Source organism: Narcine bancroftii, chromosome 12 (genome assembly GCF_036971445.1).
Source record: "Narcine bancroftii isolate sNarBan1 chromosome 12, sNarBan1.hap1, whole genome shotgun sequence".
In the NCBI taxonomy this organism is placed as follows: domain Eukaryota; kingdom Metazoa; phylum Chordata; class Chondrichthyes; order Torpediniformes; family Narcinidae; genus Narcine; species Narcine bancroftii.
In genome coordinates, this window is record NC_091480.1 from 12,323,472 (window position 1) to 12,346,035 (window position 22,564).

The 22,564-nt window shown below is 41.5% G+C and overlaps 1 protein-coding gene across 6 annotated transcripts in view; it reads left to right on the forward strand.

Annotated features, from left to right (window-relative positions):
• axin1 (axin 1) overlaps window positions 1-22,256 on the forward strand; it is a 393,099-nt gene extending 370,843 nt beyond the window's left edge. For 5 of the 6 annotated variants that reach the window (XM_069906859.1, XM_069906860.1, XM_069906858.1 and 2 more), the window contains 4 exons: window positions 10,229-10,405; window positions 10,924-11,166; window positions 17,967-18,134; window positions 19,745-22,256. In XM_069906859.1, the coding sequence (XP_069762960.1) occupies window positions 10,229-10,405; window positions 10,924-11,166; window positions 17,967-18,134; window positions 19,745-19,871 (715 nt within the window). In that variant the 3' untranslated portion in view covers window positions 19,872-22,256. The remainder of the gene's footprint in view (window positions 1-10,228; window positions 10,406-10,923; window positions 11,167-17,966; window positions 18,135-19,744) is intronic. The other variant, XM_069906862.1, reaches the window with a different exon arrangement.
• Window positions 22,257-22,564: the final 308 nt, after the last annotated feature.

Sequence of the window (22,564 nt, forward strand, 5' to 3'; positions counted from 1 at the left end):
TGCACAATCCCATCTCTTCAATCTTCAAGTAGAACAATCCCAGCTTCTCCTTTTTGAATGAATAATTGAAATCTCACCTCTTCTGAACAATTTTAATGCATATTTTAATGTATTAGGGAATAGTGAACCCTACAGAAAGTCAAGTGACCCAAATATAATTCAATATTTCATTTGTGGTTTAACTAGTGTTTGCAGCTTCAATGCGAATCTATCTATTTATTTATTTATTTATTAAAGCTTTGTATTTTAGTTCATTTATTATCATGTCTGGCTACTTTGAAGAATTGATGTCCATGTTGCTCATTATTATTTAAGAACTAAGATTTGGTCCTGTTATTTCTGCTAATTCTTTCTGCCATCGTGTTGGTGTCACATGTTCTTAGTGGGTACAATAAGGTGAAAAGGGGAAGTTTATGTCGATCTTGATGCTTCATAAAGGTGTATGGAAACTGTTGGGATGAAATTAAGAGGAATTAAGAAAATGAAATTAAAAGTAGAAAAATATTGCATGTAAAATCAGGGAAATCTGAGTGGGGACTACAAAATGTAATCTAATCTTGGAGGTGGCCGATGCAAATGCATTCTGAATGAATACTTCAGTTGTCCTTGAAAGAGCATGATACTGATTTTGTGATGGAGAGGGATGGATTTGAAATGGTGTTTAAACCAACGTGACAAAGATTTTGCATCATTGAATGATAAATAGCTTGGTCCACATGAAATTCCTCCCATGCAGTTAAAAGGCAGGAGATTGCAGAGACTCTTTTCTAACTTTTCATGATCTTGGCAGTGATTTCAGAAGACTGGTTGGCTGGTAATATTGAAATATTTATATCTTCTTTGGCTTGGCTTCGCGGACGAAGATTTATGGAGGGGGTAAAAAGTCCACGTCAGCTGCAGGCTCGTTTGTGGCTGACAAGTCCGATGCGGGACAGGCAGACACGATTGCAGCGGTTGCAGGGGAAAATTGGTTGGTTGGGGATGGGTGTTGGGTTTTTCCTCCTTTGCCTTTTGTCAGTGAGGTAGGCTCTGCGGTCTTCTTCAAAGGAGGTTGCTGCCCGCCAAACTGTGAGGCGCCAAGATGCACGGTTTGAGGCGATATCAGCCCACTGGCGGTGGTCAATGTGGCAGGCACCAAGAGATTTCTTTAGGCAGTCCTTGTACCTTTTCTTTGGTGCACCTCTGTCACGGTGGCCAGTGGAGAGCTCGCCATATAACACGATCTTGGGAAGGCGATGGTCCTCCATTCTGGAGACGTGACCCATCCAGCGCAGCTGGATCTTCAGCAGCGTGGACTCGATGCTGTCGACCTCTGCCATCTCGAGTACTTCGACGTTAGGGATGTAAGCGCTCCAATGGATGTTGAGGATGGAGCGGAGACAACGCTGGTGGAAGCGTTCTAGGAGCCGTAGGTGGTGCCGGTAGAGGACCCATGATTCGGAGCCGAACAGGAGTGTGGGTATGACAACGGCTCTGTATACGCTTATCTTTGTGAGGTTTTTCAGTTGGTTGTTTTTCCAGACTCTTTTGTGTAGTCTTCCAAAGGCGCTATTTGCCTTGGCGAGTCTGTTGTCTATCTCATTGTCGATCCTTGCATCTGATGAAATGGTGCAGCCGAGATAGGTAAACTGGTTGACCGTTTTGAGTTTTGTGTGCCCGATGGAGATGTGGGGGGGGCTGGTAATCATGGTGGGGAGCTGGCTGATGGAGGACCTCAGTTTTCTTCAGGCTGACTTCCAGGCCAAACATTTTGGCAGTTTCCGCAAAGCAGGACGTCAAGCGCTGAAGAGCTGGCTCTGAATGGGCAACTAAAGCGGCATCGTCTGCAAAGAGTAGTTCACGGACAAGTTTCTCTTGTGTCTTGGTGTGAGCTTGCAGGCGCTTCAGATTGAAGAGACTGCCATCCGTGCGGTACCGGATGTAAACAGCGTCTTCATTGTTGGGGTCTTTCATGGCTTGGTTCAGCATCATGCTGAAGAAGATTGAAAAGAGGGTTGGTGCCAGAACACAGCCTTGCTTCACGCCATTGTTAATGGAGAAGGGTTCAGAGAGCTCATTGCTGTATCTGACCCGACCTTGTTGGTTTTCGTGCAGTTGGATAATCATGTTGAGGAACTTTGGGGGACATCCGATGCGCTCTAGTATTTGCCAAAGCCCTTTCCTGCTCACGGTGTCGAAGGCTTTGGTGAGGTCAACAAAGGTGATGTAGAGTCCTTTGTTTTGTTCTCTGCATTTTTCTTGGAGCTGTCTGAGGGCAAAGACCATGTCAGTAGTTCCTCTGTTTGCGCGAAAGCCGCACTGTGATTCTGGGAGAATATTCTCGGCGACACTAGGTATTATTCTATTTAGTAGAATCCTAGCGAAGATTTTGCCTGCAATGGAGAGCAACGTGATTCCCCTGTAGTTTGAGCAGTCTGATTTCTCGCCTTTGTTTTTGTACAGGGTGATGATGGTGGCATCACGAAGATCTTGAGGCAGTTTACCTTGGTCCCAACAAAGCTTGAAAAACTCATGCAGTTTGGCATGCAGAGTTTTGCCGCCAGCCTTCCAGGCTTCTGGGGGGATTCCATCCATACCTGCTGCTTTGCCACTTTTCAGTTGTTCGATTGCCTTATATGTCTCATCCATGGTGGGAACCTCATCCAGCTCTAGCCTTAGGGGCTGTTGAGGGAGCTGGAGCAGGGCGGAATCTTGGACTGAGCGGTTGGCACTGAAAAGAGATTGGAAGTGTTCTGACCATCGGTTGAGGATGGAGATCTTGTCGCTGAGGAGGACTTTGCCGTCTGAGCTGCGCAGCGGGCTTTGGACTTGGGGTGAGGGGCCGTACACAGCCTTTAGAGCCTCGTAGAAACCCCTGAAGTCGCCAATGTCCGCGCTGAGCTGGGTTCGTTTGGCGAGGCTAGTCCACCACTCATTTTGGATCTCCCGGAGTTTGCGCTGAAGATGGCTGCATGCGCGACGGAAGGCTTGTTTCTTCTCTGGACAGGACGGCTTTGTAAGGTGAGCCTGGTGGGCAGCTCGCTTCTTTGCCAGCAGCTCCTGGATTTCCTGGCTGTTTTCGTCAAACCAGTCCTTGTTTTTCCTGGAGGAGAAGCCCAGTACCTCTTCAGTGGATTGCAGTATGGTAGTCTTCAACTGATCCCAGAGGGTTTCAGGGGACGGGTCCGTGAGGCGGGTTGCATCGTCGAGCTTTGCTTTGAGGTTTGCCTGGAAGTTTCCTCTCGCTTCGTCTGACTGCAGGTTTCCAACATTGAACCTCTTTCTGGGGGCTTTATTGTTCCTGGGCTTTGGTTTGAAGTGAAGGTTGAGCTTGCAGCGAACCAGCCGGTGGTCAGTGTGGCATTCCGCGCTAGGCATGACCCTGGTGTGGAGCACATCTCGTTTGTCACTTTCCCGCACCAGGATGTACTCCAGGAGGTGCCAGTGTTTGGATCGGGGATGCATCCAGGTGGTCTTAAGGCTGTCCCTCTGCTGAAAAAGGGTGTTTGTAATGACAAGCCGCTTTCTGCGCAGAGCTCCAACAGGAGGCGCCCATTGTCGTTGCACTTGCCGACGCCATGCTTGCCCAGGATTCCTGGCCAGGTTTCTGAGTCTTTGCCGACACGAACGTTGAAGTCGCCCAGGATGACAACCTTGTCGGCTGTAGGGGTACGTTGGATGAGGTTGCGCAGGTCGGTGTAGAACTTGTTCTTTTCTGCTGGTTCCGCCTGGAGGGTTGGAGCATAGACACTGATGAGGGTGATGTGACGCTTGTTCTGAAGGGGGAGTCGCATGGACATGATTCGGTCCGAGAGGCCTGTCGGAAGGTTTTCGAGTTTGGAGGCAATGAAGCTCTTGACCATGAAGCCTACACCAGATAGGCGTCGTTCATCCGAAGGCTTGCCAGACCAGTAGAGTGTGTAGCCCGCGCCACGTTCTTGGAGGCTGCCTACATCTGCCAGGCGGACTTCACTGAGAGCGGCTATGTCGATGTCAAGTCTGAGGAGTTCATGTGCAATGAGGGCAGACCGACGTTCAGGTCGGTGGCTGTCAGCCTTGTCTAGCATGGTTCTGATGTTCCAGCATGCTAGCTTGAGTTTGTGAGCATCTTTTGAGGGGGAAGGCGTGGAGGGAGAGGACGTGGAGGGGGAGGACGTGGAGGGGGAGGACGTGGAGGGGGAGGACGTGGAGGGGGAGGACGTGGAGGGGGAGGACGTGGAGGGGGAGGACGTGGAGGGGGAGGACGTGGAGGGGGAGGACGTGGAGGGGGAGGACGTGGAGGGGGAGGACGTGGACCTGTCCTCGGGCCTGCGCAAAGGAGCTTTTAGGTGGAGTGCAGTGCGCGCAGTACTGGCCCCACCCTTTACACCCATGGTTCGTGTGCCGTGGCCAAGCAAGCTGGGACGTGGCAGCGAGGTCCTTGGGTCGTAGGTTTTATATCGGAGTGGCCTTCTCCTATGCAGGTTTCTTACCCGGGCTGGAGGGGCCTGCCTCCCCTCCTAGGTCGGTCCATACTGCCCGGACCGGGGCCGAGGCCGCCGCAGCTCACCCTGTGCCTGGACTGGGGCCGCCGCCTCCCACTCTCTGCCCGAAATATTTATATATTTCAGAACTAAAGGGAGAAGCTGTGGCACTGTGGTCATTTAACTTTGGGGAAAATTGAGTTTGGGAAAAGCCAGTCTAAATCTTCCTTTAGAAAAGTACAGATGGTGAGCAGCCAAAATACTGGCAAATAGAATTTACTGTGGGGAAGTGTGAAGTCATGTGCTTTGATCATTGAAATCAATTGGCAGATTGTCTCAATGGAGAGAGAGACAACAGTGAATGTAGTGTGGAGAGGCCTTGATGTTCTTGTGCATGAATCACAAAAGGCGAGCAAGCAGATCCAACAAATAGGAGTCTGAGTTTAAAAATTGGAAGGTATTGGTGAGGCATCACCTGAAATACTTAGTTTTGATCCTGTTACTGATGAAAAGATAATATGTTGGAGAGAGTACAAAGGAGATTCACCAGGTTAATAATTCCTAGGCCATCTTACCAAATGACTTTGGTTTGGGCATGTATTTCTTGTAGTTTAGAAGAATGATGGGTCACCTTATTTAAACAGACAAGATCCTAAGAGGGGTAAAATGTTGGGATGCCTACGACATGGGGGAGAATTGCAAGGTCAAGGGTCAGTTATTTAAATTTGCGTGTTTAAAAATTCTGGGTGTTGAATTTGTGGATTGTTGGAAGTATTCAGAGTTGATAACTATTTGATCAAGAAACAGAGGAGTATGGAGAAGTGGTGTTCAAGCCAGCATAGATTAGCCACCTTCTGAAATGGTGTGGCTGGTTTGCTCTTGCACTTGTGTGTTCTTGTGATGAGTCGAGGAGAATAAGCATGGATTTGAGAAAAGGTCGTAAGTGTCTTGATGTCTATTTCTGCAGAGCTGACACTAATTGAAGGATTGTATATGGGGTTTTAGCAATATTTTTACACCTCACGTGACATGCTGATCAAGAGTAAGAGCCCGTGGTAGGTTCAGAATTGGCCAAGTAACGGTAAGCAAAGGATTAATCGTCAACCTTTTCGTTTTGTAATTGGAAGGCTATTTCTAGTGGAGTTCCAGAGGACCTGTACCAAGTCCTTTTGCTGTTTTGTATGTATTGATGATTTGGACTTTCTTTTATTAAAAAAAAGGGTGTAGCAAAGAAATTAACATAAGAATTCAGTGAGTAGGACTTTTGAGTATATCACTGGATTGGTCAGTTGGGTGAAAACACAGATGGATTTACGTTTAAACTAAAGTGGCAAGGAGAGGTGCAACAACTTGAAGTAGAATGGGAGGATACTAAAAAAAATGTGGAACTATCATCCAGTCCAAAAAATAAATTGTTTATCATCTAAATTTTAAGTCAAGTTCCAATCATAGTTGCTAAACATTGATGTGTGACTTTATCAAAACCCTCTGAGAATCCAGTGGATGACACCAACCTTTTCTGTGGCGTTTTTAAAAAAAGTTCATTCAGATTACTCAAACATGATTTGCTTTTAACTAACCTGTACTAGCTTTCCTCTAATTCAAATTTCCCTGTATGTTCTGTGAATATTTTTCCTGACGATTTTCCTAATCCTCTCAATAAATGTTTCTCTTGTTTATGATATGCCAACAACCCTGCTTGAATTTGTCACCTCTTAAACTTTGTAATTATTTTAATTTAAATGTTTGAGTACTATTTGAACATTTCATTAAGATCTCTTGATCCATTTTTCCTACTGTAAATGACCCCAATTATTCTAAGGTACAAGTATTTTCTCATGCAAATGAGTTGGATCTAAGTTCAATATTTTTGTCCCCTTTCTGGTGCCAAATGTAGTGGAATAACAAAGTGTTACACATGTCCCTATTAAGGTTATTATCACTGTTATGTTTAAAAATATTCCTTACAGCTGCATATCCTAAAGTTTACTTGGCTGTTTTAATAGCCCATGGGATACGTTGTGTTGACTCTTTGGGTTGATTCACTTATTTCTTGGGTATTTTGGACTGTTAACAAATTTGCATCATCCCTGGTATTTCCTCTCTAGTTTTGGTTAATTTGCAATTAAACTCTGCCTCCAACCATTCTTTATTACTTAATCCTGCTCAATTTATTTCTTGTTGTTTGCTGCTTCATGTCTTATTTGCTTGGTAAATGATTCAAGAAATTCTAATCTGAAGTCTTGCCTGATGATGCTTTAGGTACCTACAGGATGTCCAAAGTGTTTTAACACTCCACGTACGGTATTTCCTTGGTTTGCCCAATACTTTTTATTCGCTCTATAGAAAAATGTAAATTTGGTTTTCTGAAGTTGAGCCAAGTGAAAGTCACATATTTCATTACTTAATTAGAGCCAGAATCATCGAGCAAGGAGGATGTGGCCTATTGAGTCTATCAAGCACCCATTTCTGCTAATCCTACACTAATGTCATTTTAGTCTCTCAATGTTCCTCCACACTCGGGGCAATTTTCAACGGTCAGTTAACCCCCCCCCCCCCCCCCCCCCCCCCGCCCAATCTGTGCATCTTTGGAATGTGGGAGGGAACTGGAGCACTTGAAGGAAATTCACAAGGTCACACAGTGTACAAACTACATACTGCACCAGCCTAGGGTAATGAGCCTAGCTTGCTGAACCTAAAAGGCAACTCCTTGACGTATTAAACTTCAAAATAAAACAGTGGCAAGCACTTGTGCAGTGCAATGTACAAAAGTGCTGGACAAACTTAGCAGGTTACGAGGCATCCATCGGGGTAAAAGGCAGTTAATACTTGGGGCCTGAGCCCTTCATCAGAAATGTGGAAAACAAGTCGACACCGGAAGAGGAAGGGAGAGGAGCACAGGCTAATGGGTGGTGGATAGAAGAGGAAGAAGCAAGGGGAGAGGGGTAAGGGTAGCTCTCTAATAAGAGAAGGGATGGAATTGGGGTGAAGAGCTGGAGGAAAGGAGATAAGGGGTGAAGGGCAAGGGGCTGGAGGAGGTGTGTTAATGGAAATTGAAGTCGCTATTGCACCTACAGATTCTTCTAAGTACTTGTGTTTCAATATACTGTGTGACTACATGAGGATAAATCAGAAACGTGAGTGCCAGGAAGTTTTGGAGGTTGACAACATTTAATCTAAATTGGGGTCTAAGGAGCCTAAAAGAGGAAAGCAAGATGGAAGGTCTGTGAGGCAATTGCAGGCAATATGGTCTTGTAGCTGATGTTATCAGTGGTGGGAATTAGAAAGAGAAATGTCCACAAAGGTGTTGAAGCACTGAAATGATAGAAACCAGAATTTTAAGTTTTTGAGTGGATAGGAGGCCGTAGAGGAGAAAATTTGGAATGCTTGGATGTTACAACTGCATATTGGCCAAAGTTGGAGCAAAAATGGTCAATAAGGTGTTCAAAATGTTTTAGTTGTGCCAGGGCTGTGAAATACTGGGATGGTATAAATTTACAAGGGGGTTAACATTTCTAAAAATGGGTTTGATTGAAATATATTCTGGATAGCTAAAGGAAGCACGAGTAGAACTTGCAAAGATTGACTATAGTCTTGTATCTTCTTTGGTTCTGGGAGAATTGTCAGACTATTGGATGAGTTTTAATGTTCTAAAAGGAGCAAGTAATTACAGGACAGTTTAACTTTGGTAGGCAAGTCATCAGAATGCATTCTGATTATGACATTAAATCTTCCTATGGAAAGGCATGGATTAATCAGTAACAGGAAATGTAGATTTGAGGGAACATCCTAGCTAATGGAATTAAACTAATGGAAAGAATGATGAAAGTATTGCCTGTGATGTATAAAGGTTTTAACAAAATATTTGGCAACATGCCATGTGGTACGCTTTTGCTCTACGAACTGATTTCTCTGCACAGTTTTTGAAACTGCTGTAGTATGTATGGGTCATAAGCTGGACTCCTTGCAAAATTAACTTTCTCGCTTGGACTGGTAATGGCCTTCGAGCCATGATATGAAAGGGGTTCCACAACATTTGGTCCTTTGCTACCTGTAACATTAATGATTTAAACTTGAATGTAGGGAGGGACAAGGTAAAAGTTAGCACATGATTTAAAAAGGGCCTGCAAGAAGGAAAACTCTGAACTGCAGAAAGATGCAGCTGAGCAGAAAAGTTATAAATGGATGTTTGAGAATGCATTTGATTTGGAGCAAGGAAATAGACGACAGAATGGAAGATGTTTGTGGAAGAACAAAGGGACTCTAAAGTATGTCTACAGATCCTTAAAGTTAGGACTGGTGAAACATGGGATACTTTCCTTAACTAGGGTGTAACATACAAGGGAAGTCATGCTGCAGCAACAAGGCACATGATTCCCATCAGTTTTGCAGGAAAATTGTATTTGTACTGGCAAGAGATTTGAGGATGTAATTCTGTGGTGAATAAGGTGATGTAGATTTCTGTATCAGAAGTAGCTGGAAGGGAAAAGAGATTTTAGGTATGTAAGAGTAATTTTGATAGCAAAGTATTTAGACGGGGAAACACTTCACCTAAAGCATGTAGATCTGGAACTTTGTTTGGGAAAGGAAGAAACACTTGTCACATTTCAAATACACATTTAAGTACTTTTAAGAACCATTGCCTGTGTGGAATGGAGCGAGTGCATGAAGATGGGATTAGGCTGGATAGCTATTTGACTGGCATCGAAATGATTGGCTAAAAGACGAAATGTGTAATGTTTTGATTTTAAGAACCTTGTGTTTACAATTTGTTTTTGAACTGAATGGTTGTAGTACTGTAAAAGTTGGTAATGGTACTGTTAGTGAGAGTAATATTTGGCTGAAGAACAGTACTAATGAGTTGTTAAGACGAGCAGAGAAATGGAGATGAACAATGTGATGTGCTTTGGGAGGATTAAAAGGGTTAGATGTACACAAAGTGAAACATTGAAGTCTGCAGATTCTGTCATTGTAAAGGTGTCTTTAAAAAAAACATCCACCAAATGTTGGAGGAACTCGGCCGGTCTCGCAGCATTCAATAGATTCCATGGATGCTGCGAGACCGGCCGAATTCCCCCAACTGTGTGTTTTTAGATGTACACAAAAAATGGGGAAACCTCGGAAGTACTGAGAAACAGAAGAACCTTGGTGTAAATGTTCAAGGATCCTTCAAGCAGTAGCACGAGCTGTTAAGGTGGTGAAGAGGGTAGACAGAACCCTTGTACTTCATGATCTGGTAACCAAGACGAGTGCAAGCAGGTTGTAGTACAAACATATAAAACATTTGTCATGCTACAGGCAGAGATCAGAGAATGTTGCTTGAGATTGAGCATTTCAACTTTGCTGGACAGGCTAGATTTGTTTCCCTTGGAGTGGAGAAGGCTTAAGGGGGAGATGTGATTGAAGAGTACAAAACTGAGAAACACAAATTGAGTTGATGGTGAGAAACTTCACTCCTTAGTTGAGGGGTCCATTTTTAAAAAAAAACCAAAAAGTCCTAGATTTAAAATGAGGGGTAGATGATGAGAGGATTTCAGAAAAAGGTTTGTTCAGGGAATATTAGAATTGTACAAGCATTGCCTGAAGTGTTTTGCAGGTAAGAACGCTCACGAGATTTAAATAGTGAAAGGAGCACAAACCACAATGGCATGGATTGCTACAGACCAAGTGCTAGAAAATGTGATAGGAAGAGATGAGTACTTAAAAGTCAGAATGAACATTGGCAGAAGAACTTACTTCAGACCTGTGCAGCCCGCTCAGTAGTGATTTGTTTGAATATTGTGCAGGAGTAAAGTCAACACAGTGTCAAAGCGAAATACCAAGAAGATTGACCCAGGGAAAGCAGAAACGGGGAACTACGAAACCGCTGCTCCTCCTGAGGACATGGAGCGGAATCAGAAGATACTACAGTGGATAATTGAAGGAGAGAAGGAAATTCACAGGCACAAGAAAACTCCGCACAAGTAGGAGAACTTTGATTTTTTTTTAAACCCCAAAGTTGATTGCAGCTAAAAAGTTACATATTTAAAATTATGATGGTCTTTGCCTAATATTGTATGTCATGCTGTAATATTCCAGCTGAAAGCTGTTCCTCTCACAGAGTTTCCATGGAGAAAACAAAATGGATGAGAGCAAATACAGAAGTAGCTTTCTCATTTTTGTAACAAAAATAACATCTTATTTCACCTCAATATGCATATTTTGAAAAATATTGAATATGCATCTAAACTAAATCCCAAAATTGAGCTCACTCCCTGAAGAACCAAAGTAACATGAAGTTTTGATAAGCCTGCAACCAAAACTAATTTTTTTAAACATTAGGAACTTGATCTGATCCACTCCTCAACTCTAAACTAAGTTTAATCCATCAAATTCCGTCTTTTTGTCACTTTCCAAGCTTCACATTTTAAACCAATGAAACTTATGAAAAAGATCTTTGTGTTCCGCACTAAGTTTTCATTTTACTGTTTTTCTTTTCCAGTTTGCTCGGGGCCAAGAAACCTAGCCACGATACGACCAGACCAAGTTCCATTGAGAGGCCAGGAGCTGTTCATCCGTGGGTTAGTGCTCAGTTGCGAAATCCTGTCCAACCATCACACCCATTCATTCAGGATCCAACGATGCCACCCAACCCAGCACCTAATCCTCTGACTCAACTGGAAGAGGCACGCAGGCGGCTTGAGGAGGAGGAGAAAAAGAGTGCCAAACTACAGTCCAAGCAAAGGTATTAATAATTCAAGCTCGAGTTCTACTGATGAATGTAACATTACTGTCTATATTATGCATGGACTTGATGGACAAAGGCTAATTAGGAATAGTCTGCACAGTGGAGGGTCATGTCTCACAAATCTAATAGTTTTTTTTTAAGATGTGACAAAGGATGTTGACGAGGGCAGAGCTGTGAATGTATAGCTAGATTTCAGCAAGGCATTTGATAAGGTTCCACACAGTAGGGTGCTCGAGAAGGTTAGATTGCATGGGATCCAAGGAGAGAGAGCATAATGGATTTTTGGCATATTGGCTTTCATCAGATTATTTAGTGTAGAAGTTGCAAGATCATGTTGCAGTCATACAAGACACTGAGGCTACATTTAGAGTTTTGGGTTCCATTTTAGTCACCTCGCTGGAAGAAAGATGCTGTCAAGCGGAGAGGATGCAGAGTAGATTTGTGAGGATATTGCCAGGACTCTGGGTGGCGGGGCTCTTAGCTATAGGGAAAGGTTAAGCAGACTAGGGATAATCTTTATAGGGGTATATAAAATTGTGAAAGGAGTAGATCGGGTGAATGCACAGTCTTTTGCTCAGAGCCTGGAATCTGAAAACAGAGGATATGGGTTTAAGGTAAGGAGAGAGCTATAACGGGAACCTGTTTTTTTTTTAACTCAGTGAGTGTATGGTCTAGGCTGCCACAGATGGCGGCGTGCAATGTTTTTTTTAAAAAAAAAGGACAAGTGCACAGGTTGAGGAATATAGGTTAAAGGGAGGCAGGTGGGATTAATGTGGTTGGTATGGGCAGGTTGCACCAAAGGGCCTGTTTCCACACTTTATGACTCTGTTATAATACAAAATATGCACTTAATTTGATTGGTTGTTTGAATCATGTACATGCTAAAAGATGCATTGTTTTTGCTTCGAGCGGTAATATAAATTTTTAAGAGGATAGGAAAGAAGTCTCTGATTTCTAAATTTTGTGGGTATGTTATTTCCATTGTTGTTGGAGCAGTCCCTGTTGAACTGCGAAGTCCTTTGTTCAGATAGCTCAGCCTCTGCTTGCATCTTGTCATCTCACCATTTGAAAACTTGAAACTATTTTATCTTAGCATAAGGATTATGGTGAAGATTTCAGTGAGTCTGAACATTCAAAATTGTGTACCCTTTCCTTTTTCATGCAAACATGTAAAAATGCTGCAAGCTAACTTTGTCAACCTGATTACCAGAATTTATTGTGTACTTTGGAAGCAATGTAGCCACCTTCAGTATTTTTCATTTATTTTTCTCATTGCTGAGATGGTCTTGTGTGAAAATATGCAAAACTGATTTAACCTCAATTATGTCACAAGTTGAAGGGCACTTTGCTTCTTTTGGTCATCTGTTATTTTATTCAAATAGTTTTTGGAAAATTTGAGCCTGCCCAAAGGAGTCTTTGAACCTTGACTGTAATTTTGACAATATTGAAAACCTATTGGTGTCGTTTAATTGATATACCTCTAGAATTCCACCTGTTGTTTTGGAGAAAGATTCACTCGAGGTTAGAACTGGAAAAAAAATCCAGGCAAATACACGTTTACCTCTCATTTAAAAATGTAATTCAATTGTTATTTGACCTATTGATGTTAATTTTTTTTGCCAGTGGGCAATTTCTGCTTCTGACCATCAAGGTAACAGGCCCTTCCTGCCCATGAATGCTCCAATTAACCAACAGCCCCTGTATGTTTAGAAGGGTGAGAGGAAAGCAGAGCACCCAGAGAAAACCCACACAAACATGGGGAGAATGTCGAAACTTTTTACAGGCAGTGCTGGATTTGAGCCTGGGTCACTGGCATTGTAATAGCTTTGCATTAACTGCTGCCCTAACTAACTTTAATTCATTGCAAATATTCAAGCCAGTGACTTCATCAGCAGGCATTTTGCCAAAATCATCACTGTTCTCAAAGCCTTTTTATACATAATATACCATTTAATATCTTTGGAAGACTACACAAAAGAGTCTGGAAAAACAACCTCACAAAGATTAGCGTATACAGAGCCGTTGTCATACCCACACTCCTGTTCGGCTCCGAATCATGGGTCCTCTACCGGCATCACCTACGGCTCCTAGAACGCTTCCACCAGCGTTGTCTCCGCTCCATCCTCAACATCCATTGGAGCGTTTCATCCCTAACGTCGAAGTACTCGAGATGGCAGAGGTCGACAGCATCGAGTCCACGCTGCTGAAGATCCAGCTGCGCTGGGTAGGTCACGTCTCCAGAATGGAGGACGAGCTCTCCACTGGCCACCGAGACTTAAAGAAGAGGTACAAGGACTGCTTAAAGAAATCTCTTGATGCCTGCCACATTGACCACCGCCAGTGGGCTGATATCGTCTCTAACTGTGGATCTTGGCGCCTCACAGTTCGGCGGGCAGCAACCTCCTTTGAAGAAGACCGCAGAGCCCACCTCACTGACAAAAGACAAAGGAGGAAAAACCCAACACCCAACCCCAACCCACCAATTTTACCCTGCAACCGCTGCAACCGTGTCAGCCTGTCCCGCATCGGACTTGTCAGCCACAAACGAGCCTGCAGCTGACGTGGACATTACCCCTCCACAAATCTTCGTCCGCGAAGCCAAGCCAAAGAAGAATCTCCCTACCACATATAATTGATATTGACAACTAATTATGTGAAACGGTTTTTGATTCATTAGAGTTCTAAAATGTACCACACTATTTATATATATAAAAAACATTGCAACTTTCAAAAGTTATTTTCATGGTACATTTTAGGTAATTTTCTGTCACTTTGTTTATTTTCAATTCGGATTTAAGTTGATAATTACATAAATAACTGAAATTTAAGTCTTACATGATGCTTTAATTTAATACCCTGTGCAAAATCATATTTACAAGCTAGAATTATCTTTTAATATTGAACAGTATTTATTTAACACATTTTGACAGTAATGTAAATCCTGTATCTAGTTTGGGGAAGAGTAATATTTTACATATGTCAAGTGTTAACAATCATTCACAGATTAATAGATCCTTGCCAAAATTAACGATCCATGGAAAATACTTGAGATGCCCCATGATTCGTTTGAGTCTAGGTAGAAATTTTGGAGTCTCTTGGAAAGTGGAATGTGTGCATCATAAGGAAAGAAATCTATCTTAAAGTGGGAAAGAATATCCGTGAATAAGTCAACAGGCAAACATTTTGATGGCAGTGAAGGGAGTTTCTGAGAATGGCAGTGGAGAGATGGAATGGAGTATTCTAATTCCTAGGATTATTCTCCATGACACTGCAGGTATGTGCAAGAGGTGATCCAACGGGGTCGCACTTCTATCAGGCCTGCATGTATTCCGGTGCTGAATCTGATACCAGCCGTCTCCGACATGGATCTCTCCGAGTCAGAGTACATGCCGCTGCTGTTGTATTCTCTGTGATTCTAGGTTTAGATATTAATTAGTTTGTACCAAGGCATTTTAATTTTTTTTTGTATTGGCAAAAAGATACTGTATTAGATGTTCTTGGACTACATTTTGAGAATTTGAATATTTCACACTCGCCCCTTGCACTTTGGATTGAAGTTGAATAAATTACTACAAAATATAGTTGGGTTAATCTGGTTTGCTCCTGAGGAAATTAAATTCTCTAATTATTGTGCCAACAATGACCATTTTTGTTTGTGTTGTCATCTCATTTTGGGAGTGATCTAATTTTAGGGATGAAGCAGAAGTGCTTCTGAATTTGGTGACTTGGAACTTGATCCTTTTTCTTTAATTTGAAGCTGCTTTTGGAGACGTCGACACAATCGATCGTGAGCAATCTCTTTGGACCTAATATCTAAAGTGAAATGTTCCATTAGCTCCAGAAACTAATTTTCAGGGTTTTAAAATATATTAAAATCTTCAAATGCATTGAAGTCAACATTTTCAACACAAGTCGTGTTATTCCAGCAACTTGAAATCAAGCGCATTATCAGTTTCTATTTCAACAAATAATTGGAGTTTGAACACTGAATTCAACTAATTTGTGTGCGGTGGGGAGAGGTTCTTAAACTGTTACCTTTCTTGATTGGCCCTTTGTTTTGTCATTAATTCACCCCAGCTTTTTCATTTCTCTCTGCGTGGACCTCAAAATATTTTTGCTGTGAACAGCACCTTTGTTCTGCAAGAGCAGTCCATTTTGGACACACTGTTTAGATGTTTCTCCAATGGGATATTTTTGTGCATCTTCCAACGATGCATGAAAAATATGGAAATGTGTCTGTTCATTCTGGAGAAAAGGGGACGTGAGAGGAAATGCAGCCAAGAGCTCCAGGTAGAGCAGAAGGAATGGCACATGAAAATGAGGTGCCGGTTGTCAACTTTGCATGGTGTTTCACTGTAATAGTAGAGTGATTGGGGGGGGGGGGGGGTAGAATGAGGAATTGAAGTGGTAGGCAGCAGAAATTCCAGTTCCTGTTGAGCACAGGTATTCTACAATGTGACCAAGCAGTCAGCATTTGGCTTGAAAGAGGCAGCAATTTTGCATGTTGGTATGTGCACCAGTTAATATTTGTGAACATTTTTCTGAAGAAATTTGTGTAGGCATTAGAATAATTTGTTGTTTTGATTTGTTTGGCTGTTAAATTTCCTTTTGTTGACTTCCTGCCATAAAGAGCATGTCTTTAGCTCTAGAGGCGCCGCTTTCACCAGTCAACAAGGAGCAAGTCAGTGAGGCAGAATAAGCCGTTTCACATTTTTACTTTTCCTGCTCAATCCAATATGGGAGAAAGAACTATTCAGCATTTTTTTTTTCATCGTTGGCTATTGTGTCCAGTGACACTAGGATTAGTTTTAAACAAGTAGAAATGTTGCTAATAAATATTTAGCTATAACGATAACATTGGTTTCATTAACTTTGCCCTTAATGTGCAGATTATTTGTTGCACTGCTAATTTGTTCACTGGTGAGGTAGATCATCGAGTTGATGAAGGGGAAGTAGTGTTTGCTATCTATTGGGGAACTTGCAGAATAGATAAAGGTGAGCCAGTTCCTTTCAAAGGGCCTTCATTTCTGTGCACTATGAGAATATTAAACCAAATCAGAGGATAATGTCCAGGCTTGGTGTGGATTGGTTAATGGACAAAATGGAAATGGAGATGGCGGGAAATGAGGCAAAAAAACAATCTATTGGAGGAACTCATTGGGCTGAGCAGCATTGGGGAGGGGAGGGGAATATTAGAATTTCAGATGAGACTCTCCAAGTCTTGCTGAATGGTTTCAACCTGAAATGCCAACAATTCCCTCTTGCCTTCTTCCCCATCCCCAGATGCTGCTTGACCAGCAGATAGGTTTTTGGTCACTTTCATACTGAGAGTCAGTAATTAGGAGGTAGAACAGGGATTGATGCTGCAACATCAGCTGCTCAGTCTCAGCTGTGGGTAGGATGTGGTGAGTTTTCAGTGGGATAAGGTTAAGTGAATGGGCAAGGAGATGTAGCATGAAAAGCTGTGAATCCCCAGCTTTGAGAAGAAAAATGGGAGGGGGAAAGAAAAGGGTATGGTTTTAAATGTCAGGTGCTGATGTTTGGAGAAACACTAGGGACACAAATCAGAAACTTGATGCGCTGGTTCAAGCCACCAGGAAGAAGCTCCTGCATGTTCAGCTGCATTACAAGAAACAACAGATGTCTTGTGCACTCCAATTAGATCAGATCCTGATGCTATCTACACATGGAATACTGTGACAGATCTAGACCACTGAAGGATATATGTGTTCAATGGCGTACAGCAAAGGTTTATCAGACAATTTACTCTGACAGATTTGTAACACGGGAAGCAAAAATGTGCTTTTGTACCTTGACTTCAGATGACCTTATTGAAATGTACAAAATTATTGTGGGGTTTGATAAGGTCGATGTAGAGGATTTTACCCCTGGTTAAAATGTCCACAATTCTAAAGTAAGTGATCAGCCATTTCGGACACAGGCAAAAGCAGAAGAAAGTTCTTTGAGTTAATAGGAGCCTTCAAATCATTGGATTTTATCAAGAGATCAAGTAAGTGCAGCAAGGTTGAAATGACAAACGACGTCATGATCTTGTTGAATGATTTCTGCCCTCATCTTTTTTATTTTTAAGTCCAAGTTCTTATATTGAGAAGTGGTGCTCTTTGGAAGACCTGGGATGGAATTAACTTTTTGTGACTATTGAATGGGTGGGAAAAGATACAGATTGGCACCTGCTGGTTTTTCTTTTGGTGCAGCAGATTCAGAATTGCCATGATTTGCTGAAGTATCTCTTTAGTGTGTACTTGGTCCATCGAGCCGAGTAATGATTACTGCTGGCTGACGTTGTAGTCTGAGACCAGAAGATACATTTTGGACCCGAGTTGTAGAAAGGTTTGTTATTGTGGAGATGCAATTATTAATGTGGAACATCAATTGTTTGACCTCATTTTTATCATTTGAGCAATTTAAGTTTTCATTGTTAATATGTTTTTCTTAACATTTAACTGTGAAGAAAATCTGGTAATCTGCTTTTGAGAATCAATTTTGCAGAGGGAAAAATTGTATGGCAATAAATCAAATTTCAATAAATGAATAAAATTGAAATGTCTTCAACATTGTCTGAATCCAGAGCAAATTAAATTAGAGGGGCATTTTGAAAAGCTAGCATATTTCATTAATATCTTGGAACTTGTGCAATTTTCTGTTTAATTTCATTTGTGTAAAAAGAATCCAAGATATGGTGAACCCCTTCATGCCTTGCTCTTCAGCCTTGTTTTTGTAGGTTTTACAACATTGAGTAAAAGGAAGCTCATCTTGCTCTTCTCTTTCTACTAAAGGCATAGACCGCAGAAAAAGGCAGCAAATGGTGTGTCGCAGCCTGGTGATAACATTGTGGTGGCATACTATTACTGTGGCGAACCAATTCCGTACAGAACATCTGTTAAAGGACGTGTGGTCACGCTAGGACAGTTTAAGGAGCTGTTGACTAAGAAAGGGAATTACAGGTACGTATTTCAAATCTGAGATTTCTGCAGCACAGAGAATCAACATTTATGGTCATGAACAGGTCGCAAAATTCATTGTTTTGCAGCAGCGTCACACTGTAAATATTGCTCTAAATTGCATTTCAAAAATAAATAGTGCAAGAAAATAGGATGAAGTGAGGTAGTGTCTGTGCTTCATTGTTCATTCAGAAATCTGATGGCAGAGGGAAAGAAGCTGTCCTTGTGCCGCTGAGTGCTCGTCACCAGGCTCCTGGACCTATTTCCTGACGGTAACGGAGTGAAAAGGGCACGGCCTGGGCAATGATGGTCCTTGAGGAGAGAGGCTGCCTTCTTAAGATACTGCCTCTTGAAGATATCCTCGATGGGGTGAAGACTGGTGTGCACTTTTTAAATCAAGTTTTGAAAATTAAAATTGCACGAACATGAGGGATTGGAATATTCCTTCAAAAACAAATCTCTCGACTTGCAGATGAAGTCCTCCTGTAAATGATGTTGGCCAAATGTTTTGGACATTCAACTTCAATACGCCATCACTGCTCTTTATTGGGAGGCTGTCCAAACCTTTAACGAGGACCACTGTTCATCCAGCCAAAAGAAGTCTCAGCAGCTCAGTTGTTTGTTGATTTATTGTCCTTAATGTAACTAGATAATTACAATGTAATTAAAGCTGTTCCCGTGCAGATAAATAAAAAAAACCTTTAATATATACAACCAGATGCAAAGAAAATCTGCAAACGCTGTGATTGTAGTTTATAGAAATATGCTGGAGAAACTCAGCGGGTTCCTGTCCGAAATGTTGGTTTGCATCTTTGCTTCATAAATTAATGTTGTGTGTCCTGCTGAGTTTCTCCAGCATTTTTGTGTAAAGTACAAATTTATTAGAGCATTTTTTTTTTTGCATGTCAGGGTCTCTCCTTCTCAAATGGACTAAGAAAATCAAAGCTTGAATATTCCTCCTTTGGCCAATAAAAAATGCTATAATTTTGGGTAATTTGGTATGGATAGATTAAGGAAATTGGCTAGTATTTGTAGACTTAAGAATTTTATATACAAACCTAATGTTTGTTTGCATGCTCTTAGGAAGCTGACATGAATCGATTAACATTTAAAACTTTTGCTGAAACGGTAGCAGTGCTTGTCCTGTGTGCATGCGCGGTGTATTCACGTACTGGAATTCTGTTGGTGAATGTGCAAGAGTTAAGCGCCCTAACGATATTGAATTCATGCCCTTAATTCTCGCGCATGCGCCAACCGAAGACTCGCGCTTGTGCACAGGAATTAAGAGGGCTATGCCCAGCCTATGGACCCCGGGACGCTGACTAACGAGGGAAGTACGCACATTTTGGCTGTATCCCTATTATGGTTTGTCGAATATAATATAAGCCACGTGAATTTTCTACCTTTTAACAAATTTTCAGTCGTATGCACAGATCGATGCAAGTCGCATAGGTCACAAGTCGGGGAATACCTGTACATTATCCCACCTGTGGTGGAAGCGGAGGGTCAATTTAAATCGTGCTGTTTTTGCTCAATTTCGACAAACTTCTTCCATCTCTGCAGAATTTCAGCAAACTTCAACTGGGTCTTTAATCAATTTTCTTGCCCTGCAGGTATTATTTCAAGAAAGTGAGTGATGAATTTGACTGTGGGGTGGTATTCGAAGAAGTCCGCGATGAAGAAGCAATTCTGCCAATTTTTGAGGAGAAAATTATTGGAAAAGTGGAAAAAATTGACTAAATGCAAGCCAGCCATGAAGAAGAGTATGTAATGGTACAAGAGAAGTTTCAGCTGCTTGGTATACTGTATATGAAAATGCATTACTGGGGGTCACAGTGGTTAACTGTGGAAAATGCATCAACCTGACATATTAAGGCTTCCAACTCTCCACAGGGATATCTTACAACTGTTTGTTGCAGCAGGGAAAACATGGTGCTTTCAACACCAAGGTCTGCCTGTGCAGTCCTTTCAAGGGGAATGTTTGCAGCATTATCTTCTCTTTATCAGTATATTTCAAACACTAAGTGTAATGTAGCATTGTAAAATTGTATTAGAAATTGTAATATGAAACTGTTTACTAAAGCTGCATATTTTTGATATAATGTAATCTGAGGAAAATAGCATTTTTAATGTAACAGTGCTCTTATGTTATTTTAAAACATACATACAGGTACTTGAGCTCACCAAATGTGTACAGCCATGTATTGATAGCTATTTTGTCTGCATTTCAAACCATTGATAGGCATTTCTCTACTTATAGAATGGATGATTATCACTGAATTCTGCTGGCTTGTCAGGACAATGCCCATCAAGAAAGTTTACACGGTCACCTTTTTCAAATACTTCTGTATAGGTCTTTTTAAAAGTGGGAAAAAGTTCTACTGTTTCACAAGACCCAGTCAGAATGTGTATGCCTGAGGGCAATTAACTGATGGCAGCCCATCACTTACTAATGTGTCATAGGTACCCAGCACTTGCAGCTGTTGTGCTTGCTAGTTTCTGCAAGCTCCAATCTGAAAACCTGATTAATCCTAGCTCATTGTCCCAAATACCCACCGCAATCAACTTGAATGAATTAGGCCAGAGTTTTATTTATTGGGTCACCGCATGAATTCAAGGAATTATTTGCTGGTGATTAAATTGGTTGTAGTACTTTGCACTTAGAAATTCCCAGTCTTCACCAAGATAAAGCTGGCATAACACCATGGCAGTCAAAATCACTTGAGCTTTCTTTGAACAACCAGAACACAAAATCCACACTTGCAATGTGCTGTGTTGCTTTGCTGCCCCCTTTTGTTATATTGACACAGGTCCATGTGGTGTTGAAGTTGGCCTGATAAGTATTTTGAACTGATCACTATACTAAGCCTAAGTAGTTTCAAAAACAATGTGTTCTGTTTAAGAACCCATTGTATTTAATTTATTCTTCCTGGCAAACACAATCTAACACTTTAAATTGCCAGTGTGCCAAATGTATTTGAACTGACATCAAACATCTGTAAGCTAACACTCGTTCTATTCATCTGGATTATTGCTTCACTATTGAAGAACTTAAACTGCTCTTGGCCAAATTTTAATACGCAGGTCTTGGGAACAAAAAAAATCACTAACCAAGCTAATAATTCTCAATGCTTGGAATCATTCTTGTTCTGTAACATTTAATATTTCATTCCCTGAAGTAAACATGACAAAATTCATTAGTACCCAATTTTAATTGTTCTTTCATGCTGCTTCTCCCCCCAACCCCCCCAAATTGCTTGTTAATAAAAGTCACTTCTTGGGACAAACCATCTCTGAGGAAGAAAAGGCCTATACAGTGAATGTTGCTGTTCATGTGATTTTAATCAGGATGTTGAGACTAGGAATCATCAGACAGGATTCATCTTTTCACCTGTCACGTCTCGATCTGTGTGGGCTGATTGATGATGAAACACCCGGAGGGAGGTATCCTTGTTTCTACTGTCACAATGGTCAGAAGGGCATGATTTTTATCTTTTTTAAAAAAAATTTGTACTGCAATTTGGGCTTTCACCACCTCCATGTATTTATAGATGTAATCAATTTGTCATGCCATTATCTCACCCACCTACCATTCTGATGGCATTGATCTTCACAGTTAAATTCACTTACCACTTGGCTGTCTAAATTTATAGAAACTGGGTTTAAAAACTAATGAGGGGTGTTCAATCTGTTACACAGAAAAAATTAAATATAATTTTTTTTTCTAAAAATCCAGCAAGTCCAAGGAGCAGTGTTTCTGAAAGGTATTGTGTAAATAAAAGTACATCACAGAGTGCCTTTTATATTTGATGCTGTTACCTGTCTGATGCTACGTGACCCCCCACCCATGACTGAGGAATTGCGCTCCTCATCCAGGGATATGCAGAATGGTTTTCTCCTCCTGCATTTGGTGTCCAGCGGGATTTTTAAGTGGCCCTGCATTCACGGGTTTTGCATTTCCCTTTTTTCTAAGGGGTTTCATTGTAAATATGTACATTTTCTAAAGATGTCTTCAAGTTGCAGCACACCAGAAGATTTAGTTGCCTGGTTTCAGTCATCTTTCAGTGTGCTGACTTGTACAATTATCTTTTAAGAGGTACTTGGACAATAAAGAAAAAATATTGAGTGAATTGTGTATATTGTATTTTGTTTATTTTTGATTGGACCACGTTGGTCGCCATACTGCTGTTTTTAAGCATTATGGGCAGGCTAGCCAGAGATTAGGACTAATGAACTGGTAAATTTAAATGACTATTTAAAATAATTCTGAAATCTTAACCAATGGTATCACTCATGATAATGAACTAATAAGTTGAATGGAAAAAGTCCTCCTGTTCAGGAACAGGCTCTTCAGTTCAAATCAAACTCGATCTCTACTTTGTGCACAAGATGGACATGTCTACGAAGGAGATGGAGGGATATCTATCAAGTAG